General features: G+C 38.4%; 1 protein-coding gene across 2 annotated transcripts in view; it reads left to right on the top strand.

The window, feature by feature from the left end:
- Positions 1 to 23281, top strand: part of RAD51B (RAD51 paralog B) — a 398879-nt gene that overhangs the window by 34224 nt on the left and 341374 nt on the right. For both annotated transcript variants that reach the window (XM_036383247.2, XM_036383248.2), the window contains exons 2-7: positions 3892 to 3985; positions 4787 to 4900; positions 6004 to 6120; positions 10192 to 10328; positions 12933 to 13052; positions 14296 to 14479. In XM_036383247.2, the coding sequence (XP_036239140.1) occupies positions 3902 to 3985; positions 4787 to 4900; positions 6004 to 6120; positions 10192 to 10328; positions 12933 to 13052; positions 14296 to 14479 (756 nt within the window). In that variant the 5' untranslated portion in view covers positions 3892 to 3901. The remainder of the gene's footprint in view (positions 1 to 3891; positions 3986 to 4786; positions 4901 to 6003; positions 6121 to 10191; positions 10329 to 12932; positions 13053 to 14295; positions 14480 to 23281) is intronic.

The raw sequence follows: 23281 nt of genomic DNA, 5'->3' as shown, positions 1-23281 counted from the left end.
CACTGTGTTAGCAATAATGTGAATCATCTGAAACGTCCCAGAATGTAAATTATTATCTGAAAATGCTCACAAAAGACTGTCTTGGGTTTGAGGAAGAAACTTTTCTGTGGAATCTGTTCCAGAAAGGAAACATTTTACCATTATCTTTTAAATTCTAGGGACTTGCAGAATTATTAACTACTGAGTATTTATTTGGGTAAGAACTGATAAGTATTTCATCTTCAAATCAGACTCTATCCCTTTCTGTTTGCCCCTTAGACAGCTAATCACCATTTCCTTTTTAATTTTAATTGGTGTGCTTGATGTTAGATCCTTTTGATTCTGTGAGATCTCGTTTGTTGTTGCTGTTATACTTCTGCCCTTCCATGACTCTTCCTCCAGTGTTGCCAGTTTAAATGACCTTCTTATGTTAATGTGAAACTCAGTTCTTATAAAGTAATCATCTCTTAGCTTTATTTATCCTTTCTTATTTTAAGTTCCAGAAGCAGCGAAAGGCTTAGACTAGCACAGTTCACTGCTGTATCATGCCCGACACATGAGTCTATTGGACTGGAACTACTTCCTCTGTTTGCAGACTAAATGGGCAAAACCAAAGCCAAGATGGAAAACAGACACCCTGTTGTCAAGGGGCTTGACCAAGGTCACAGAGCAGAGCAGTTTGCAGAGTGTCCTGATTCCCCAGTGACTACTGTCCTAGTCAAACACATGGAAGCTGTGATGTGCCTGCTGTGTTGCTGCTTGAGAACGTTGACGGTGACTAAGCATATGTGAACACATCTCTGGTTATCCTCTGAATGTTCTCTCCCTAACATGGGGAAGATGTTGCACAATTATTTGACAGCAGGTTTAAAGGTGTATCTGCATATCTGAGAAGCAGACTGGGGAGCAGTCATGACACTTCTGAGAAATGAGACTCAAAGAACTTGCAGGAGAGGCACCTGGCTATATTGATTTTCCTCACAAATTTTCTAAAGTACTTGGCTGGTAAGATTTTCTTCCCTTGCTCAATGTTCCAAAACAGTTGTCTGGTTTAATAAAGGTATTTTGTTTGTGTAGAAAGTGAAGAGGAAGCCTGTTGGCCTGCAGGTGAAGGGAAAGCCCTGATGCGTTTGTGGGAGGAAAGAAAAGTCATCAAGGCAATGCTCCCCTTTCCTCTGCTGGGAAGGCAGGGCTTCTGCTACCCCTGTGCTGAGGAGGAAACTGTAGTTCATGACAAGTTATACTGTGGTCATGTCCTTCTTTTTACATTGAAACTAAACTGCAGCCACAGACATCTTTTCCCTTTCTTTAGACACCTTTTCTCAAATGTGATTCACGGCTTTCAAGTCAACTTTTAAAGGCTGACTACACTAGGAGGAGCTCTTCCTCCATGCCATCTCTCCCTATTCAGCTACCTTTTCACTACAGCTCTGAGGTGCTTTTGTATGGGCTGCTTACTCCCTGCCCAGTTTCTTAAATCCTCTGGACTTCTCTGAGCATGCAAGCTCCCTTCAAGGTAGGAAAGAAACGTGAATTCCTTGAACCATTTGACACTAGGGTTGTTGGCATTTTGAGATAGCTTCTTGCTGCTTCTGCTGTTCAGTCTTTTGGAAGAGTGGCTGAAGTGTTCTGTACTTTGCAGCTTTGCTGTGGCATTTGTTTATCAGAATAGACAAAAGCCCAGCCGTGCAGTTCGCAGTGCTCAATTTCTCAGTTAGTGCTCAGTTTCTCAGAAGGTAGTTTGATCCATTTTTTCTTCAGTTGGGTTATTTTTTAGTACTGTAAGGATTATGCAGATAACTTATAGTACTAGTTCAATACTTTCTAGTATAACCTAGAGTGAGTTGGAAAGCACACCCCATAGACATCCATGCCAGTCACATTTGATGACTGCTTCTCCCTGTTACATTCAGAAATTCCCTATATTTGGAACAGTGTGACCAGCAGGAATAGGGAAATTATTCTTCTCCAGTATTTGGCATTGGTGAACCCATATCTTGAGAAGTGGGTTCAGTTCTGAACCCCTCAATTCAGGAAGTATGGGAGGGTGTCCAGAGAAGAGCAACAAAGCTGGTGAAGGTTCTAGAGTTCAATGAGGAGCAGCTGAGAGAGCTGGGGTTGTTTAGCCTGGCGAAAAGGAGGCTGGGGCCTTATCACTCTCCACAGCTACCTGAAAAGAGGCTGTAGCCAGGTGGGGTGTGCCCTCCTCTCCCAGGTAACCAACAGGATATGAGGACATAGAGGACAGGTTTAGGTTGGATGTTAGGAAGAAATTCTTCACTGAAAGAGTGATTGGGCATTGGAATGGGCTGCCCAGGGAGGTGGTGGAGTCACTGTCCCTGCAGTTGTTTAAGGAAAGACTGGATGTGGCACTCAGAGCCAGGGTGTGACAAGGTGGTGTTCTGTCACAGGTTGGACTCCATGACCCCAGAGCTCCTTTCCAACCTAATTGATTCCATGATTCACATAATGGGGCATTTCTCTCACAACTGGCAGCAGACCAGCTGTCTGTGAGCCCTAAATATGAAGACAAGGACGTCATTCCAATATTCTTTACTAACAAGTGACCTCGTGCATGGCGCACTCCATGCTGCAGGCTCTCGGGTTCTTAGACGCTTTTGTGCAGTGACGGAAGGAATTCCTACATTATAGTACAAGAGCGCCGTGCAAGGCTCCCATCTCCGGGAGGCCGCTCACGTTCACGGGCAGAAGGAACACTGAACACCCCCCTGTGCCCTCAGTCTCCGCAAAGGAGAGCAGCCTCCTGCCTGAGCGGGGGCAGAGGGACACTACCCGCCGCCATCACAGGCGCGCGCTCCCGGGAACTACCACTCCCGGCATGCCTCGCGCGCAGCCAATGGCGAGCGCAGGCCTTGCCCGGCGGCCCCGCCCCCTGGCCCCCGCCGCGGGGGCCTTTGAAAAGTTGCCGGGAGCGTAGATCCGCTCCCGCAGCGGCGCTGACCCGGCCCGGCTCGGCCCGGCTCGGCTCGGCTGAGAGCCCCAGGCTGGGACGGCTTTGCTGCGGGACACCCCCAGGCGCGGGGTGAGGCTGGTTTGCGGCGGGAGCGGGCTCTGTGGTGTCCGTGGTTGTCGCTGCCGGGGGCCTAGGGGGCCGGGCTGGGTCTCCGGCTGCAGGCGCATCCTCGTGTCCCAGGCTGATGCGGCGGAGGGAACCTGAAAGTCTGGGGGTCCTTCCTGTTGAGGGAGAATTTTGTAGATGGGGCAATAAAGTTTCCACCTTGTAGAGATGTGGAGGCCTGTGCATCTGCAAAGTTGTAGCAGTTTCGTGTTATGGCAAACATGTGCGATATTTGCTCTTACTTCACTTTGTTTTATGTTATAAAAACCTTTGTTTTGCCTGAATGTCTGTATGAATTAATACTGGGAATGTTGCCTAAATAATACGTGTGAAACAGCGACATGGTCAGTCATACGTATGTGTGTGCTTTGGATTGTACTGGCCTGGACAGCATTTTGTGCAGTAGAATTCAATGTTACTGGCTCACCAAAATTGAGTGTTGTATTCCAGCAGTGTATATTCTAGGGTCGAATGGTTACTGAGATTGCTCTACAATTCAAATTCAGACATCCAAAGTTAATTCTTTCTTGCCAGTGCCATATAGCATGAGGAGTTCTTGTTCAGCTCATGACTGTCTAATTTCTAGCTTATGTCTGAGCAACATTTGTCCTATAGACATTGCTGTTTTTACTGGAATGTTCTCATGCACGGTCAAATATGAGATGTAATTAAAAAAAGTGTATTCAGACTGGTAATATAATTAAGTGTGACACAGACTTATATGGGAAATCTATATCACATTACATCATATGATCTTTAGCAGGGAGTTAGTGGAATTGTCCACACAATCATACTCAAATCATCTTTCAAACATTTTTCTGTCTGCTCTGTAGATTGGGAAGCATGGCTGCTAAGAAACTAAGAAGAGCACAGTTGTCTCAGGAAATGTGTGAAAGGCTGAGTCGCTATCAGATCACCACCTGTCAGGTGAAAGAGTTATTTTGTTTGTGAGGGGTTGGTCTTTTGGGGATTGGTGGCAGCTTTTTTGGAAGTGGGTTTTTTGTAGGTTGGTGGTTTTCTTCGTGTTTTTTTTTGTTTGTTTGTGTGTGACTGTTGTTTTAATGCATGTTGCGTTCACTTTTGGCAGTTTAATTAAACTGGGAGCTTTACTTTTTACAAAGTAGGGAGCATTTCAGACTCAATCAGGCCTGCTGCCTTGTAAAAATAGAGCTTTAAAATCATGGATGCCTAACTAAAACATTTAAACTTCTATATACTTACTGTCCCTGTGGAGGTAGGGAAGTTGCAGAAGCAGCTCTGTGGAGAAGGACTGGAGGTCCTGGTGGACAGCAAACTGTCCCTGAGCCAGCAGTGTGTCCTTGAGGCCACGAAGGCCAATGGGATCCTGAGCTGCATTAGGAAGAGCATGGCCAGCTGGTCAAGGGAGGGGATCCTGCCCCTCTGCTCAGCCCTGGTGAACCTCACCTGGAGGCCTGTGTCCAGTTCTGGGCTCCTCAGGACAGAGATGTAGCTCCTGGAGCTGGTCCAGCGAAGGACTTTGAAGATGATGAGGGGACTGAAACATCTATAAGGAAAGGCTGAGGGAGCTGGGCCTGTTCAGCCTCCAGGAGAGACAACTGAGAGGGGACCTTAGCAATGTGTAAAAGTATCTGAAGGGAGAGTTGCTAAACCTGTGGAATATGTACTAATTTTGGACAGATTGCATCAATTTAGTCCCCAGGCTGGTTTTCTAGGTTGAGCTCTCTGAATTGCTCTGTACTCTTTCAGGACTTCTTATGTCTTTCCCTCTTGGAGCTAATGAAAGTGACAGGACAGAGCTACTATGAGGTGCAGAAGCTTCTCTGTAAAGTCAGCCGAGCTTGTGCTCCCAAAATGCAGACAGTAAGTGTGCTTGTGTTGGTACTGCTTTTGATACAATATCTGGAAAAGCTGAACATTGTCGCTCATCTTTTTAGCTGGGAGACTTGTCTCAGTTTTACTTCACAATGACAAAATGTTTTTGTTTTTAAATGTAGGTTTTTGATGCACTTTAGGTTGATACAGTTACATTTATTAGGTATTATAGCCCCATGAGATTGTTCAGGCTTGCAGCAGGGAAATAAGTCATACTCGCTGCCAATCCAGCATGTAAAAATTGCTTATAGCAATTGCTTATAGCAATATGTATCCTGCAGTGAAGAAAATAAATTTTTTTTTACTACAAGCAAATAATAAGAATTTTGGTATAAATTTGGTTTAGATATAAAAGTGATGCCAAGAATTGAAGTGATCCTGAAAATAACTTAAGAGCTTTTTCCACCCGTGTAAACAAGTTGTGTGTCTTAGGCTACAGTAGCCTAACTGGGGAGGGTGCAAGAAGGAAACATGTTGGCTGCAACACAGTGGCAGCATTTTCTTTTCTTTTCTGAATTCATATGAAAAGATGTATTTTAAAACAGAGAGGATACAGACAGTTCTGACCTCAGTCAATGCAGCCCCCTTTTTATTCCTTGCAAAAATAATCCATGTCCAAATGTGTAATTGGCATAGTAATTATAGAAGTAATTCTGTGAGACTTTAAATTCACTAATGTGCTGCAATAAAATTAGTTATAGAAGAATTAGTATGACTTTTACTGCATGCACTTAAGCTAGTAAATTGTTAATGAACACTGATCAGGGAATTTTACAGGTTGAAAACAAACCTTGTTGAATTGGAGCAGAGACAGTTTTTGTCACATCATGATTAAGGGCTTATTATTTAATATTCTGGTAAGGGAGAGAAAAAAAGACTTAAATTTACTCTCTGAGCTATAAATAGAATATAAATACAAGGAAGGGTGATGAGCTAAGGGCAGACTATAGCTGAATATAACAGTACTTCGCTCATTGTTGAATGTTAAGTCATATCAGGTTGTTAAAAGCAAATAGAATTTTCCTATTTCCATTAAAAAAAGCATTTTCTGCTTTGCTTGTTTTCTTTTGCTATTTTCCCTCCTTTTGTAGGCTTATGAAATGAAACAAAGAAAGTCTGTCAATCCTTCTTCAGCCTTTTTATCCACCACACTTCATAGTTTGGATAGAGTCCTGCATGGTGGAGTGCCTTGTGGATCCCTCACAGAGGTAATTTGTTTAATATATTTTACTTTAGTTGAGCATTCTGCCTAGAAATTGAAAGTCACAGATAGGTTGGACCATCTTGTGCTTCAAACACAAAATACACAAAAATGTATGGATGAGAACAGGTCTTGCCCAGTGCTTTTCTTCGTCTCCCGTGGCAAATTGTCACAGTAGAGGAATAAAAATGAGAAGTTATGAAAATCTTACTATGAAGAAAATACATTTTTTTCGCATCCTGTAACCAAGCTAGATTGATTTTGATTCCTGATTGATTTTGTAAGTCATTTCTAACAGTGATTTAGAACATACTAGAGTTAAAGCAAGACTAAGTTGAAACTAAACAGCTTCTGCTCTAGAATCTCTTATATAATGAGGGTTTTTAAAGATTAGTTTGTGAAGATTCTGAGTATTTCTTTTTGTAAACAATGGAATATGCACCATGCATGGAATGCACGGCACCAGGAAAGGAAATACTGCACTTTAAGTTTTCTTCTAGAAAAAGCTTCTGAATGTGATTTTTGTATTCTATGATATTTTGGTTAAAAATGAAACAACCTGCCTGGTGCAGTTCTCTACAGTGGGAGATCTCACCAAGGGAGGGAAATGTTGACATCTGTACAAGACATGTAGTGGATGAGACCAGAACTGCAAGCCCTTCCACCTGCACCTTGGGCTTGGTAGGTGACTGATATATAACTATTTAGTCAGAAATAATATAGAGATAACTAGGTAAGGTCCAGAAATGTGATGAATAACTCAAAAGATTAGATGTGTCCAAGAAAAAATAAAATAGTGTATTGCTTTTTATTTGCCTTTTAGGTACTAAGTGTGGTAAGCAATTAGGGCACCTATTAGGGATTTTTCAGCAAATGAAAAGGCAGATAACCATTAACCATACAGAAACTGATCTTTTCTTTTGAAGCCTGGTTCAAGGGATTTTAAAAAGCTTTTTTGCAAGAGTCTTGATCTAAAGTAGTTTAAAAGGTTGGCAGCACTGAATGTTCATCAGGATTGCTAGATGAAATTTTAGTAGAAAGCTATCAGTTTACTCCTGCAGCTGGTTTGATGCTGTACTTCTGCTGCTTTTATGCTCTACTGCATCTTGTGAACATTTTCAGGTTTGTTTTTTATTTTTGGATTTGAGTGATTTTAGGATTTAACAATTTTAATTTCCTTTTTCACAATTCACTGGAGCATAACAGACAAGTAGATTGTCTTTTGGTATTTTTGAATTAGACAGATATTTCAAGTCTGACAGAAGTTCTCTTCAAAAGTATGCTGAACGCAGCATTTACTTCCTGACTGCTAGGGCTAAATTATTGTCTTTCTGTTACTTTACCCAGCAGTGAGGGCGGCTGGAAACTTGGAATTTGAGTACCTGATCAGAGGGATTAAGACTTTTGGTGGTATCTTCTATAACCAAATCTCCTTTCTTTTCGAGTGCCAGAGGGATTTGATTTGCTTTACACTGTCTCAGACCATTTTTTTTCCAAGCCACTATTAGGTTTTAAATTGAAGACTAAATCATAGCTGAAATTCTGTGGTCAGAGCTTTTTTCCAAGTTTTATGAGAAGAATTAAAATAGTTCCTTTTTTGAATATTGAAGAGTTTAATCTTCTGATAGATGAAGATTTAGCTCCTTGTGTTTTCATTCAAACCCTACAGATGTGCCAGAGAAAACAGTATATAACTTACTGAAAAATAATTTATCTCTGCCTAATAAAATACATTTTAAAAAACTGTTGTTGTCTTCATGTTTTTCATGTTTCCATCTGGGTGATTTTTTTTCAGAGCAAATTTGGACTAAAATAAACCAAACAAATTTTTTGCAGACATTGAATTTAAATTTATTAGAGGAATTTCAAGTAGAATTCTGTTGTTCTAAACACTTGCTGAACCAGGGGTAACTACAATAAAATGTAGTTTTGTAAAATTCTTCACTGTGGATTATTTGAAAGCCTGTTTTAAGGCCCTTTAAAGGAATGCAGATTAAGTATTGTTGGTTTTGGGAATACAAATGCTTTCTTGCTCCATTGGCTTGCTTCCCTTGTGCTGCAAGGTTCCCTCATTTTCTCGGATGTGATGCCCATAACTTCGGACATTTTTATAGCATCTCTGCTGAATTGGCTTCTGTGTCAGCCACTGATATGGATGTTGGGTCCAGTGCACCTCCCAGGCAAGGCTGAAACTACAAATGTTTTTATGAAGTATCATCACAGTTGTCCAAACCTTTTAATTTCACAAACTGGATTGATGCCCTCCCCTCGTTCATTTCAAGTCCTCTTTTTAACAAGAAACAACTGGTGAGATTAATTGGCAATCACAGTCTGAGGGATGTGTATTGCCTCTGTACTTTTTATATATGCTTTGGGTTCACATTAAATTGTAGCAGATATTGCTGATATGATAGTTTGTAATTTAAGCGCACTGCCTGGGGACAGATAATTGCATAAATTACTGATTCCTGATCTGGAATTCACCAAATGTAGTGTGTCCTTCTAAACAAAAATCATTTAATGCTTCTCTTGTATTAAAGCTTCAAGTAGATTGGTTGATATAGCTTGACTTTCAGGTCTTGTTAAAAGACAAAGGTGATTAAAGGGATTTTAACCAACTTTTAACTGTAGCTACCATGATTCTTCAGTGTTTCCTTGTATGTTTTCTGTGCTTCAAGTCATGCTGCTGCTGCTTAAAACAAAACCATAGCAATACTGTATTCTGGTGAAAGTATTTGTGCTTGAAACCAAACTGTCATGCAAGTAGTCTCAAAAATCAGTTTGATTTTGAGTGTCTGTCTGTTGTAAATGTTGTTTTTAAATTTAAAACAATAGCTCTGTGTTTAGGCCTATGTTCTGGCAGTACTAGGTGTTTTGAGACAGCATGCTTTGTTTTACAGTTCAGCTTACCTGGAGAGGCTTGCTTTTACACCTTGCATTATTAGTTTGTTGCTACTAGCATAAGAATGAACCCATTACTCTGTTTCCACTACCTAGAGTCACTTTATTTTTGCTGGTTTTTGGCCCTCCGCGTATTTATGATTTCATCAACCAACTCCCTTCCCAGAAGCAGTGACAATGTGATATTGTATTTAAAGACCCCCTGTAGTAGTAATGAACTTGCAATTATCTGAACACAGAACCCAGCATTCAGACACAATCTCTGGAAGATCTGCAGTGGATCAAGTACAGCAGACTGCCATCTCTAGTAGAAAGATATTGCTCTCAGAAACTGGTGATCTCATCAAACGATGTGTTCTTTGGATCCTTTTTCTCCTCAAAAATCATACTGGAACCTTTTCATACAAGCTGAGCGTGCTCTCTTTGAATGCTGCTTCACCACAGGGGCTTTTAGTGAGCACAGGTGGAAGCTTTGGGGATCTGGTCTGGATCATTGAATGGTGTTGGTGTTGAAATATGGTAATAGGGAGTTAACATCAATGAAAAAACACACACTGCATAGGGCAGAGTGTAGTCTCTAGGGCAGATAAAATCTGTCTAATGTATATATGTGGTTCATGTTGAACATTCATTCTTTATAGGATATAAGCAATTAGCCTTGTGTTTCTAGGAGAGACCTGGTTTTGCCAAGTCAATGATGATTTCTAAGGAGATGTTTATGTCTGTGAGCTCAATAGCTCTGGACTTAGTTTTCAGCTCTAAAAGCCATTGATGACATGTGAATGTCAACTGTGAATCTTTTAATTCTGCTCTGTTTTAGAAGGTAGCAGAGGGACAGATGGAAGAGAGCTAGGTGTCTCTAGGGAAGATCTTATGAGGTGAGGGGGAAAGTAGGGGACCTCAAATTTGAAAGGTAATAATGATGTCAAAGAAAGTACAAGCATAATGCTCTGTCTGAAAAGCTTTTTTTTATTCTTCAGGGGATGAATTTGTCTGCAAGGTACAGATCCAAGAGTAATTGCAAATTGGTCTTTGTGGGCTATGTTCTGTCTTTTCATGGCTGTTATCTCCTTTGGTTACTGAAAGAGCAGAATTGGGGGAACACAGGCTGATGGGACTTAGATAAAAGTAGAAGTATGGTGAAATGAATGTTATGTTGCTAATCTTTTCCTTCTAGATAACTAGCCCACCAGGTTGTGGCAAAACACAGTTTTGTATTATGTTAAGTGTTCTGGCTACACTTCCTGTAAGCATGGGAGGACTGGATGGGGCTGTTATATACATCGACACAGAGTCTGCATTCAGTGCTGAAAGGTAAGGTGCAAAATTCTAAAATACACACAACTTCTTAGCACCTTTTATCCTGGAACCTTCAAATATTTTCTGAGCAATAATTGTGCATTTTAAAATACTGCTGGTAATTATTAAACATTCCTCTGGTTTATGCAGTTATTCCACAGACAATGAAATTAATTTAATAAAATGGTTTGTTCACCTTCCTAATTTGTATGAGGTTGCAGATTCCAGGTCTGGTATGACAAGGTGGATGGCATGATCTTTAATTTTTAAATGGTTTTATTAGTACCTGAAATCTTGCTTTGCAGTTTGGTTTGTGGAGTTAACAGGATGTTAATTAGAGGATGTAAAGGCAGAGCTACAATTTTGGCTACAAAGGCAGTGGAGGTTTTCCAGTGAACAGTGGGACTGGTGTTGCCAGTTCCTTCAGATTTCCATCCTATTTCTGTTCAATACCCTCCTGCATTTCTGATTCCCTTCTGCAGTAATCTTGCATCTCCTGTATCCCTAGCAGCTATGCAGTACTGTAATACCTTATCTCTGTAACATATCTGGTTCTTCTCATATGTCCTGCTTGGCCCATGCAACCCAAATGGCTTGGCTGTGCATGTTGGTGTGCTCAAGTGCTGAATGGATGTGCTGTGCTGGATTGCTTGAGTTACGCGTGTTGGTTGCTGCTCTTCCCATGTTAACTGTCTGATTAACTGTTGAAATAATCCTGCAGTGTTTCATTAAATGTAACTCTAATTTATTTTACTTAGTTACGAAAGTTTGCTAAACTTTGTGGCTTTGATCTTTTTGAGATTTCAATTCCTTGGTCCCTGTTGTTTGGAATGAGCAAGTTCAAAAGTTATTAAGGGTCTGGGGAAGGACAAGAAGTACAGTAGTCTCATCCTTGTTAGTGTAGAAAAATGGGCAGAAAGAGTTTCAGTGAAATAATTTATATATTTCAGATGATCTAGTAGCTATAGCCATGGCATGATTCTGGAGTATTAAGGTAAATGTATTTCCATTGATTATTCATTGCAAGTTATCATGGATTAGAAGGTGGGACTTCAAACCCTGCTTTTTGTCAAGTTAATGTCACAGAAGTTTGAAGCATATCAAAGAAAAAAAGCTTCAAGCAATGGTTCTGTAAAGTACTGTGCTTCCTCCTTACACACCACTTAAGTTTTATTTCAGGTCCCTGAAATGTAAACAATGAAAAAAGATAGGACCTAAAGAGTGAGTTAAGAGTTGTCACTTAGAAATGAGTGCTAAAGAAAAGGAAAGCAGATGCAGATGAAACTGAGACTGCTGAAAATAGAATAGGATGTAGAAAGGAAACATGGCAAAAATAATATTATTAAGGATGAGAATATTTATGTATTAAATCATATTAGTATTGCTCAGTCGCAAACAATTTCAGCAGACTGACTATATCTTATACTTTCTGTGTTGCATCCTCTAAGGAGCTGAACCATCAGGGCCAGGGAGGTGCATATCCCCTTTTCCCAAGGTGGTTGGGAGCTGGAGCATTTGCCATTTGTGGAGAGACCAAGGACTTGCTCAGTTGAGTGGAGAGAAGGCATTGGGCCAATATAACAGTAGCCTTCACTTGCCAATGAGGAGGCCCGAAGGAGATGGCACAGGGGTGTGTGCTGGGACACAGCAGGCATACATTGAGCTTCATTTCTGGGCTGGTATTTGGAGAAGCTTTACAATTCCTAACTGCCTTTGTGGTGAAAAAGCTTTGCCCAGAGAGGTGGTGCTGCCTCCATCCTTGAAGGCTTTTGAAATAAAGACTCAAGTAACTTGTTCTGATTTCATAGCTGGCACTACGTTGAACAGGATGTTGCCTCAAAATCTCCTGAGCTCTTTTTCTAAACTGATTTTAAATTTGTTTTCCCTAAAATCTTTTTAACTTTGTGTTTTAATGAAAGGAGCCTAAGTTTAAAGAGAGATAGCAAGTAAGTTGTGCCCACAAGTATAATCCACTAGATGCCACTCTTCTCAAGCTATAGCTGGTGGGATATGTCTGCTTAAAATTTAAACAATTAAGTATTTTTTGTTACTAAAAATTAAAATATTTTTTGTGGAAAAAAATTTCTGTCTAATGGATCTTCTCTTTCTTACCAGCTTATTAGATTTCTTTGGTGACACAAAGCCCAGTCTATGATTTCACTGCAAGATAAAGGTGAAAAGAAGATTGTTAGAGTTGGAGAGTAGTTTTATTTAAATGAAATTAATATTTATGTAAAATAATTAGAATAGGAAAATGATTGGTCATTAAGTGGAATCTCTGGTAAAAAACTTGAAGAACTTAGTAAGTAAACTTCCCTTCTAGAGGAGACATGCCCTTTCTTTGCATACAGACACGTGATATCTTTCCCTAGTGTACCACTGACTCAGCATCACTGGAAGGAGAATCTAACTGTTCTGATTTCCACTGTTTCACTCTGGCTGATACAGTATGCTTTTCCTTTTAAAGAGATTTCCAGTCTTAGTTGGTATCTGCTTATGGCTCAGAACTTTGCTGTGTTTGCTTTCTGGATACTTGATGCCTTATTAGCTTGTAGTATTCTTTTTTGCAGTATTATGCCTTCTGGTTTTTGTTGTTTTTTTTTTTTTTTTTTTTAATAGGTTGATTGAGATAGCAGCAAACAGATTCCCTACTTATTATGACTCAGATGAAAAGCTGCTCTGCATGACCCGTAGCATCCACCTGTACCGAGAGCTGACCTGTTGCAGTGTGCTGAAGAGGTATTCTTTTCCAGAGTTCAGTAAAAGACAATTTTGACTAGATTGTCGAAAACATTTTTTTTGTATCAAAGTTTTATGAAGAATAATTAATTTGAGACCTTTTCATGTGGATACCAGCATGGTCTCCAACAAAGTAACATTGTTACAGAAAGATTGACATTGCTCTTATCATTTCATAGCATGTGACTAATCCACTTGATGATTTTTAATTTGCGATAGACAATTTCTATGTGATCTGATTCTTGTAAGCCTTTAAAGGGGAATGTTCATGAGACAGGTATTCTCTTGGGTTGTGGAGAGACCATAGTAGAAGAGATACGTTTTCCATGAAATTGAAGTTTGTTCTTCCAAAGCAGTTTACTTCCAGGAAGATGGGGATTCCTCCAGCAGAAAGAGGGAGAAGTTGTTTAGCAGTCACCAGCCTGAGTGCAGTGTTGTATTGTCATGTTGTTATGTTATATTAATTTGTGAACATATATTGCAATGAAAATTAATGGAGTTATATTTTATCATCATGTGGTATGTTTTATGTTAGTGGGAGAATTATTATCAGAATAGTTTTGCCCCCTAATACAGCTTTATCACAGAACAGCTAGTAGCATATTAAAGAAACATGGAATGGCTTGGGTTGGAAGAGAGTTTAAAGGTCATCCAGTTCCAAACCTCCCATCATAGGCAGGGATAGCACCCACTTGGTCAGGTTGTTCAGGGCCCCATCCAACTTGGCATCAAACGTTTTCAGGAATGGGGCATCCATAGCTTCTCTGGGCACCTGTGCCAGTGCCTCACTCCCCACTGAGTAAAGTATTTCTTCCTGAATTCTAATCTAAATCTCTTCTTTTGGTTTTAAGCCATTTCCCCATGTCCTATCACTATCTGCCCATGTCAAAAGTCACTCTCCCTCTTACTTATTAATCCCCTTGAAGTGCTAGAAGAGCACAGCGAGGCACAGTTTCAATGCCCACTTTACTTGCTGTCTGCCATTCAGGGGTTCTACAGCATATTGTTGCTAGCAGAGGTCTTCCAAAACTCTCTTGTAGAGAGGTCCTGCCTTGTGCCCACTGAGCCTCAGATTCCTTTCCAAATCTCTTCATTACATGCAGATGTCAATGGAGGTGGTGTGTGGGGATGAAAAAAGAGGGGCTGACTTTAAGCTTACTAAATGAATCTTTATTTTAAACATATTAGTGTTATAAATTTTTTTGGTGTAAATAATGCTATAAGTGACTTTTTTTTTTTTTAGGATTATGTCTTTGGAAGAAGAAATTATTTTGAAGAAGGTTAAACTTGTAATAATTGACTCTGTTGCTTCAGTTGTCAGAAAGGAGTTTGATACAAAACTCCAGGGCAATCTGGCAGAGAGAAGTAACTTTTTGACTAGAGGAGCATCAGTGTTGAAGTATTTGGCAGAGGAGTTCTCAATACCAGTAAGTTCTTCCTCCTTTTCTAAGTTTTTGCCTTACAGTATCAAGTAATAGAGAAGAAGGAGAATGACAGGAAGAAGAAACCAGACAATGATTCTTGCAGGAATCTTTAAGCAAGTACCAGGTGGAATATAGTTGGGAAATAGAAGAATAGTAATGGTTCTGCTTGGTGTGTTTCTTCTGTGGGTTTTTGTTTGTTTGTTTTTTAAAATTTCTAAGAAATTATTTTAATTTTTTGTTAATTTGGAATTTGAAATAAGAAAATATTAATAGTCTCCAGCTGTCTCTGTGCTTCTTTTTAGTTTTGTTTTTTTTTTTTTCCTTAAATCCTACATTTTCTTGCCATTTAATATTGTCTATCCTAATGGTTCCTTTGTACTGTGTTGACACTCTACCTAATGCATGCTCTAGGTAGGTGAAGTTTTTTTTCTGCCTCTGTATCTTTTACTTAAGTTCATAGAATCTCAAAAAGGCTTATGCTCTGGAACAGTGTGAATTCCTTTTGTATCTGGTAATGTATGCTAATTCCTGCAGAAGGGAAGGTAACAGGTCAGCAAATCCTTGTCTGTAGACTTGCCCATAAAATGCAAAGGAAGACATGGACACTCAGTGCAAAGACTTGGTAGACCTGATTGTAAAGTGCTTTAGAAGATGTAAACTGTGTATATGTATTTGTCTCTGTGTTGATTTTGTGTTCCACAAAGGGTCATTTCAAAAGATATCATTGAAACTCAACTCTTTAAATTATTTCCTGGTATAGATAACCTACTCATCAGTCCAGTGTAAGAGAGAAGCTGGGTAAGAATGTGAGTAAGGCTGGTGGGGCCTTGTTCACTCTGATGCCTCTGAGGTCACAGAAACTATCACATCAGAAATAGGAAGTGTGGAACTGGCTGATGTAACTTCAGAGGAATGGATTTCCTTCTGCATGCGGCTTCTAAAGACTTCTGGCAGAGAAGATTAACCCCTGCCTAAGTGCCTTTAAAGTTCATGTACAAAAGATAGCATCCCAGTCAGTGCACCAGTAAAGTTGATAGTGACTGTTTATAAAGCCAGGAAAGAATTGTGTGTAATAGTGTGCACTCTGATATTTTGATAAAATATTATGCAGTCCTTTGATAAAGGGGAGAAGTTTTATGAGAAGATACTCTTTTTCTCTATTTCTCCATTTTCTTCTCCTTTAGATAGCCCCTGCCCTGCCCTCCACTTTCACTGAAATGATGAAGCTGAGCTGGATTTGAATCTCTGACATTTCAGGCTGGAGTGTGTTGTGCATCTGCAAGTGTTGGTGCATACTGCAAAATCAGTCTGCTGTTCCATGTGTTCCAATAACTTCCCTTACAGAGTATCTGAGGTTCTCACTGTAAATAACTCTGTTGGCATTTATTTCAGATGTTTTTACTTACCTAGAAAATAATAAATATAAATTTGGGATTAAGGACATTAATAAGGTTGCAAAGTGATTTAGATCACTAATAAATTGGACACATGAATATAACTCTTCATGGCACAATCAGTGCAACTAAATGCTAAATTGGGCAACAATTAGGAAGATTGAATCTGAAGCTGATAGGATTTGAACTTGAAATCAATCCTTTTGGCTGTAGCTAAGGGTCTGGTGAAAAACTGTGAGTAGTAGAACAAGGGAATTGGAAATGAGGAGACATCAGCCATAACTCTTATTGGAGCAGTACATCTGATGTTGACAGTGCAGAGAGGGTGATGAAAAAGCAGCTTCCAGAGAACAGCCTTGAAAATGAATGGGGGAGAGCAGTCTAAGTGAAGAAGACATAAGGTGCTTACTTTTTTTAGCTTAGCTAAGGAAATGTTAAGGGCTTCTTCATTAGTCAATATGCACCTACTCAGTGAAGAGGTATTTGATAGAAGCTCTCTTTGGCTGACACAGGTGTACTCACAGTTCTGTGGTTGGAAGCTGAATTAAGCAAGGTCAGACTTCAAATAAGAGGTGTGTTCTTAGTGGACTAATTAATCATTGGAATGCATTACTAAACATAAATAGCTGCTTATCGTGAGTATATTTAAGTGGGCATTCGTCCCCCATTTCCTAAAAGGGAAACGGGTTCAAATAGGGTTAAGTTTGTGGAAACCCTGTGCTACCATGTTATGCCAGAGTTAAAAGGATTTTAATGCAGTTATTTTTGTTGGCATTATAAACTCTCTGTTTATAATTATGTGTTTGTGGTGTCAGGTTATTGAGTTGGATGTACAGAAGTGGTTAGGGGTCATAGTTTTTACCAAATTCAAGGGGAGCTGTTTCAAAGCTAGGTAGCTCTATTTGGAAAAAAAGTTGATATTGATTATACCAAAACTGATGGTGGTTGTTCAGATGGTGGTTGTTCATTAACTTCTCTGCACTTCTATTTTCAGGTTGTAAAATGGGGCAGAACTGTTCAGTGAGAGGATATTGTGAAGATAGGGTCATTACTAATAAGGATCTTGTACTGAGTATGGGACAATATATAGATGCTCCTTGGAAAGTAGCAGTTGCCATCCTCAGTGTAAAATTTAAAACAGTTGTAGTAAATGAAAACTTAATCCATGTTTTGAGATCAGAAAAAATAATAAGCATATTAATTGAATTTTACCATCTTAACCACTGAGGGAAGCTAGTGAACATGGTTAGTGATTGCCACTTTTTGCTTGACCTAATTTTTTGTTGTTGGAGGTTTTTTGTGTTTCTTTTTGTTGTTGTTTGTAAAGTACAAAGAAAAGCAAAGTTGCTTTTTTAAAAAAAATTTTTGGACATTAGTAAAGCTTAAGCTGTTTCTCAAAAAGTGAAGTATGATGCCTGATAGACTTTTTAGATCATTTTTTCCATGTAACTTAGCAGTAAGCCCAGGTTCATTCTAGGCATTTGCTGTGATGCCAGGGCAAGAGGCAGCACAATGTTTAGTTCACTTATGGCCAATTGACAGGGGACCTGGCAAGCCCTACTGATGACTGAACAGTCTCTGAAGCTTTTGCCTCCATGGGGCACTATGTAGCAGTGTCCCTTTTTCCCTTTCCTGCACAGAATTGTAACCAAAACATACTTTTTTTCTCCCAGGTTTGGTTGGAGCTAGCCAGTCAGATCAAAAGCAATTCCTGGAAACTGAGAAGGGCAGCTTGATTACCAATGAAACAAAATCCCCTTTCTTTTTGAAATCCAGTGAATATGGAAATCTATATGAAAAATTTGTTACCTTTATATGTTAATAGAGCACCTTGTAGTTGAGAGCATTTGGATCTGAATGTCTTCTCTTAGAATGTGTGTGGACGCTGTCCACCAGATTACATAATTAAGCAACAGTAATAAGTCCTATATGCTTCCAGTGTAGCTTTCTGATTTCTTTAGCCTTCTGAAAAAGAAAGTAAAATATGCTTTGGATTTTCTTTCTTCCCTTCCATATTCGCAGGAAACTGTATATTATTAGTAGATTGAATTACTTTCAACAAATACTGTGTTTGTGCTAGTTGAGAGATGTCTCATTTTCAGTAATGAGCGAAAACTAAAACCCAATATGACAAGAATTACTGTTGAGATTTAAATATTTTACCTTTTAAAATTTGTTGTTCATAGACACTTATTTTCTAGTCATTAATACTTCAGAAAATAAGGGAAGCTGGCTCAACATCTCTGTGAAAAAGTACTCCAGAGGCAGCAGTTGCAAAACCAAACTGCTTTAAGCATTCTTTTAAATGTCAAATTGAGATGGATGATGAAATTTGCTTTGTAAAACGCCCAGGCTAATCAAATTACAACATTTGCTGTCCTTTATGCTTTTGTCTGGCTTATGTTCTTAGATCACTGAAGCGAACCTTTGTTATTTATGATCAATATATTGGTTATTGTTACCAGCAAATGTATAATAGTATGGTCTGTTCTTTTTTTATTTATTCTTTCTGAAAATATGAAGTAACTTAGGATGAGAGACTTTAATCTCTCATGTGTGGTTTTCTAGAGCAAATGAAAGACAAACCTTATGTAATTATTCTCCAATGTTTTTGTTTTCTATGGTAAATAAATTAACAGTAGTTCAAGAAGCCCACAAGTTCCACAGGTAATATTTTTCCCCATTTAGAATCGACATGCTCCATTTAAAAACTAAAACTACACTTAATATTTATGACAACAGATCTGTTAACAGTCAATTTTCTTTTCACACTGATCTCCTAGGTTTTAATTTCAGTACTTCACAATCGCTATGCTCCTTAAACTTATACCCAACATTTTCATTTACTTTGGAAAGCCAGATGTTTAGCTAAGTGTATATTTGCTTTTAGGATGAGTAAGGTTTTTTTGTCTCAAAATCACTTCATATGGAGAAATTACTTGACATCTGCAGTGCCTTTTCTGCTGTCTTTTGTTAACTTGAATTGTCTCATCTTCCTGCAGTAAAGTGTCTCAAAACTGAAGTGCTTCTGTTGGCAAAGGGAATATTCAAGCTGTTAGTTTTCTTTTTGTTTATATATGTTAATACTTGTTTATAATCAATTGGCCTTATTCTTGCTTCTTTTTATTCTGTTCCCACATAGATGGTTGCTTGCCACCTCCTCTGCACTTTAGCTATTGCTGTTCTGATATTTGAAAATATTAGTTTATGGAACGCAAAACAGATTCCAAAATAAAAGATTCCTGAAGAAAAGTTGTTTAGATGCTAGTTCCTCTTGAATTAAATATGTATAGAGTTTGGTAAAAGTACATAGTTGATTTGTTGTTACATCATGAAGCAGTGCTGTATGATGACTTTCCCAAATTATGGAGATGCATTAGACTTTCAGGTTGTTTTGTCTATATTGGGACTGTAAAGCTGCTGAAATGCAAATTTAGTTTTTTATTCTTAGCTATTAAAAATTGTTTAATACCAGTGTTACAGAAACTGTAATTGAATTATCTTTACAGATTATTTAAAACTAGAATAAAAGAAACTTTACTTGTAAAACTTAGAGAATTGGTTCCACTTTGAAGTTTTCTAGAAAGAGAAATCTCTTATAAGTTACACCACATGGAATCATGTGTTTCTTTAATGAAGTTAAATGTTAAGTGGGAAATTAAATGAGTTAATGTTATCAGAAGAAAATATTTTGGAACTGAGTTTCCAGAATTTAACTAGCCATATTACTTCCACTACTTCCAAAACTAACTTTCTTCTAAAAAAAACCAATTCTTGTTCTTTTCAAGATGTTTCACTTCCCCTGCACCAAAATTCATGTTGGTGTTCATATCCTCATTAAATGGTGAACTGAACAGCATTAGAAAATTGCATGTGTGTGAGCTGTATCAGAACTTTTGGTTTTAAACATAATCTTTTTTTGTTTAAAGAGGAGCACCTAACCTTGTTCAGAGTGCTTTATCTGTTTAAGTAACAAATAAGTTGTGAAATGAGTGTGGTGAGGCACTGGAACAGGTTGCTCAGAGGAGTTGCAATGTACCATCCCTGGAAGTTTTCAAGGCCAGGTTGGATGCGCAGCCTTATCTAGCAGAAGGTTCCCTGCCCATGGCAGAGGAGTTGGAACTAGATGATCTTTAAGGTACCTTCCAATCCAAACCATTCTATGATTTTAAGATTTCTTACTATGTTGTACTTAGAAGTACTTTCATGTCCAGAACTGAGTCCATAGCTTTGGATTTTTTAATTAAGTATTATAATGTTAGCCTTTATTTTTTTACAAATACCTACTTAAAAAGTAAATGTCAGAATTTCACATTTATGTGAGCAGTATTATTTGTAAAGTGTGATTTGGCATGAATTTTAATTTTTGTTGTTGCTTACTTGGGAAACCAAGATGGTTAATGGGAACTTACAGAACAACCTTCTTTCTTTGCCCTTGCTGAAACTTCATAAACTCAGGTTTTTTTGGCAGACTGTTTATGCTTCAATTATTCCTCCACTCTACAATATTGAGCAAAAACCAATTTTGATAAAAGGGGGTAAATTTAACTGTTAAATGTTGTTAGAGTGGTAAAGGTAGATGGCTTTGTCTTCTCATGGTTGTTTTAAATTATCCTCAGAAGGTGCACAGCTTTTAGTTTAAAATGGCTGGTTAAAATGTAATTATAACTACCTTCAGTACTGCTGCCATTTGTGTTCTTTTTTAAATGTGTCTGGAGAATATATGTTTATGCAGTTTATGGCCTGACACTGTTCCTTTTTGACCATCTATACCATAAAATGTTTATTACTGCTGAGGAAAAGGAATTAGAAATGCTAGAGCAATGTTTCCTGTTTTCATGTGGTGGTGAAGTAGAGCAAAGGAGGTAGTTTAAAGTTATATGATACTTGAATACAGTTTGTTTTTTCTTTTAAAGTATTCCCTTCATTGCTTTTTCCATTTTACAGTGCAAGTGACTTTGCCAAAAGCTATCATTCTGCACAATTGCACATATGAAATTATGTAGAAGGAGCACACCAGAATTAACATATAGGAGAGGGAGTTGAAAGGAATCAGATTTTACTGCCAGGTTTTTTTTTATCTGCTATATGATTATGCACAATATTTGCTATAAAGTAGGGCAGGCACTTTCTCTGATATCTGCCTTGATTTGAATTTCTGAAAGACTTCTTCCAAAGTAAATAAACAATTTCTTGGATTTTCTAACCCTCATTGTTGTTACACTTCTCTGGGTTACCTTCAGCTGATTGACATAATCTTGTAAGTGAGGTGCCCAGAAGTGGACAATATTCCAGATGAATCTCAAGCACAGTTTAGGTATGGAGAAGGATTTCTTCTCATGCCTTGCAGGACATCCTCGTGTTTATGCATCATAACACAGTTTGCTTTCTTTGCAACAACCTGATGCTGTTTACTTACCAATTATTAAAATCTTGAATCTGCATCTGCTGACTTTGCTGCTTAGCTAGTTGCTCCTTCTAATGTTATTTTTCCTGACTTGCCAAGATTTTGAATTCTGATCTCATGGTTTACTTGCAGTCTCCTCCCTGCTAACCTGTTTTTGCAAGAAAAATGATTCTTCTTTCTAATCTGTTACAGATTCTTTGTGTAACTATTGGGTGGAACCAGACTTCATGCAGACTGTACCATTTTATTCAGTGAGAGACCTTTAAACACTGATAACTGCTATGTGTCATTTACAATAAACTTTGCATAGATTAATCTAGGTTATAGTTTTCTAGTTTTAGTAACATACCTATATATAATGTTCTACTGCTAAAATAAAAATACAGTATTTATATAAAAATGCTGTGTTTTTTTGTTTGCGATGTTTTTGTTTTGTTTTTTCCCCTGCCCTATCACAGTGTTATTTTGTATGTGCTGTAAAAAACAACAGTTAATTGTACTGATGGGCTTTTATGCCTTGTCTTGGGAGTTTAGGGTTTGACAAGATGTACTGTTTTGATTATATGAAAAACTGCCTGGACCTTTGGGCCAATGGTCTACTTGTGACTCTGCAAAGAAATACTTCGGTTTTGAGTATTCAGTGCTTTTTGAATTTTTTCTTGTACTTCTTTCTTGTCCTCTGATTTTATTTAAACTGTAAGTTCTCTAGGAATATTTCTGGATTTGCATGATTTATAGCTTAATTTATAGCTGAAAGGGATTCTAGTCTTTAGACAGGATAGCAATGCAAAGAATAGTTGACCAGATTGCAAGTTGTTAGAAAAATCTTGATGGCTCTTGAGCTCCTTGTTGAATCTTGAGCTCATGTATGAGCTCAGTATACACAAATTAGTGATTTGATTTCCATATTCTCTAGTGTTAGTTTGCTTTTTGGTTACTCAGCCCCAGGACTTCTGGGAATAATGAGGACCAGCTCTGCAATTGTTACTCCTAAGTAATATTGTACCAGCCCCCCTGAGGCATAAAGGGATGGGGATGAAACAAAATTAAGATTGGGCAATGCATATGTCTCTTATAATACAAATGTGCCCAGAGATCAAAAGTAAAATTTTACTTTCTTGGAAACTGGGGGTAATAGAAATGATGGTACCAATTTCCTCTTTGTGTCTACAGGACTGCTTTGTGAGAACATTGCAGTCATGTGGAACTAGGTGTGCTGCTGGGGCTGCTTTTTGATCAGGTTTGGTCTGGAAGCTCCATGATGATGCAGTCTGCTTGCTACTGTTAACTGCAGAACCTGCCTTTTGCAGTCTGCAAAGTTTCCTTCTTTCCACATGTAATAAAAGCCAGACTAAACTATTGCAGCTAGATGGTTGAGGATCCTGTGCTGCCTTGAAAATAGAAGCATCTAGATTTGAAGGGCAAGCTTTTCAGTATGCACTTTTTCTTCTGCTGTTGAAGCTCTTATGCATTAGAAGAGTTCTTTGTATTGCTCTGGTTTCCTCACTCTGTTTTGCTTGGAATTGGAATCTACGAGCTCTAACATAAGGTCTCCTGAGAAACTTCATTCTGACTTTATGTAAGAAGACTTCATCTTCTTTATTGAGAACAAGCATGTTGTATATCATTGTTCTATGAAATTTCAGCTATATGTGTTGATTTTTTTTCACCCCAGTTTTCTATTTAAAGTAGAAAACCCATAATTTTAATAGTCTTTTAATTCTTTTGGCAGACATATAGTATAAAACAGAGGGAGAGCCATTTCTAATACAGATTCCTTTGAGAGTCTACATGGATTTCAGCAGCCTCATCAAAACTGTCATGTTGCCTCTCTTCAAAATGCTTAGCTATATATCTCATTTGAGAGTCTAGCATTTCTGCTGTATATAGTTAGTAAACAAAATGAGATTTCAAGGTTTTTCTTGAATAGGACTGAACAGTTTTCTGCAAAGTTTTGATTAGACAGGAATGAATGAGGCACTAGTTTTTTTTTGTTGAGACTAC

This window comes from Molothrus ater, chromosome 6, assembly GCF_012460135.2.
Source record: "Molothrus ater isolate BHLD 08-10-18 breed brown headed cowbird chromosome 6, BPBGC_Mater_1.1, whole genome shotgun sequence".
In the NCBI taxonomy this organism is placed as follows: domain Eukaryota; kingdom Metazoa; phylum Chordata; class Aves; order Passeriformes; family Icteridae; genus Molothrus; species Molothrus ater.
The sequence above is the reverse complement of the archived record's forward strand: the minus strand, read 5'-3'. Positions and strand labels throughout refer to the sequence as shown.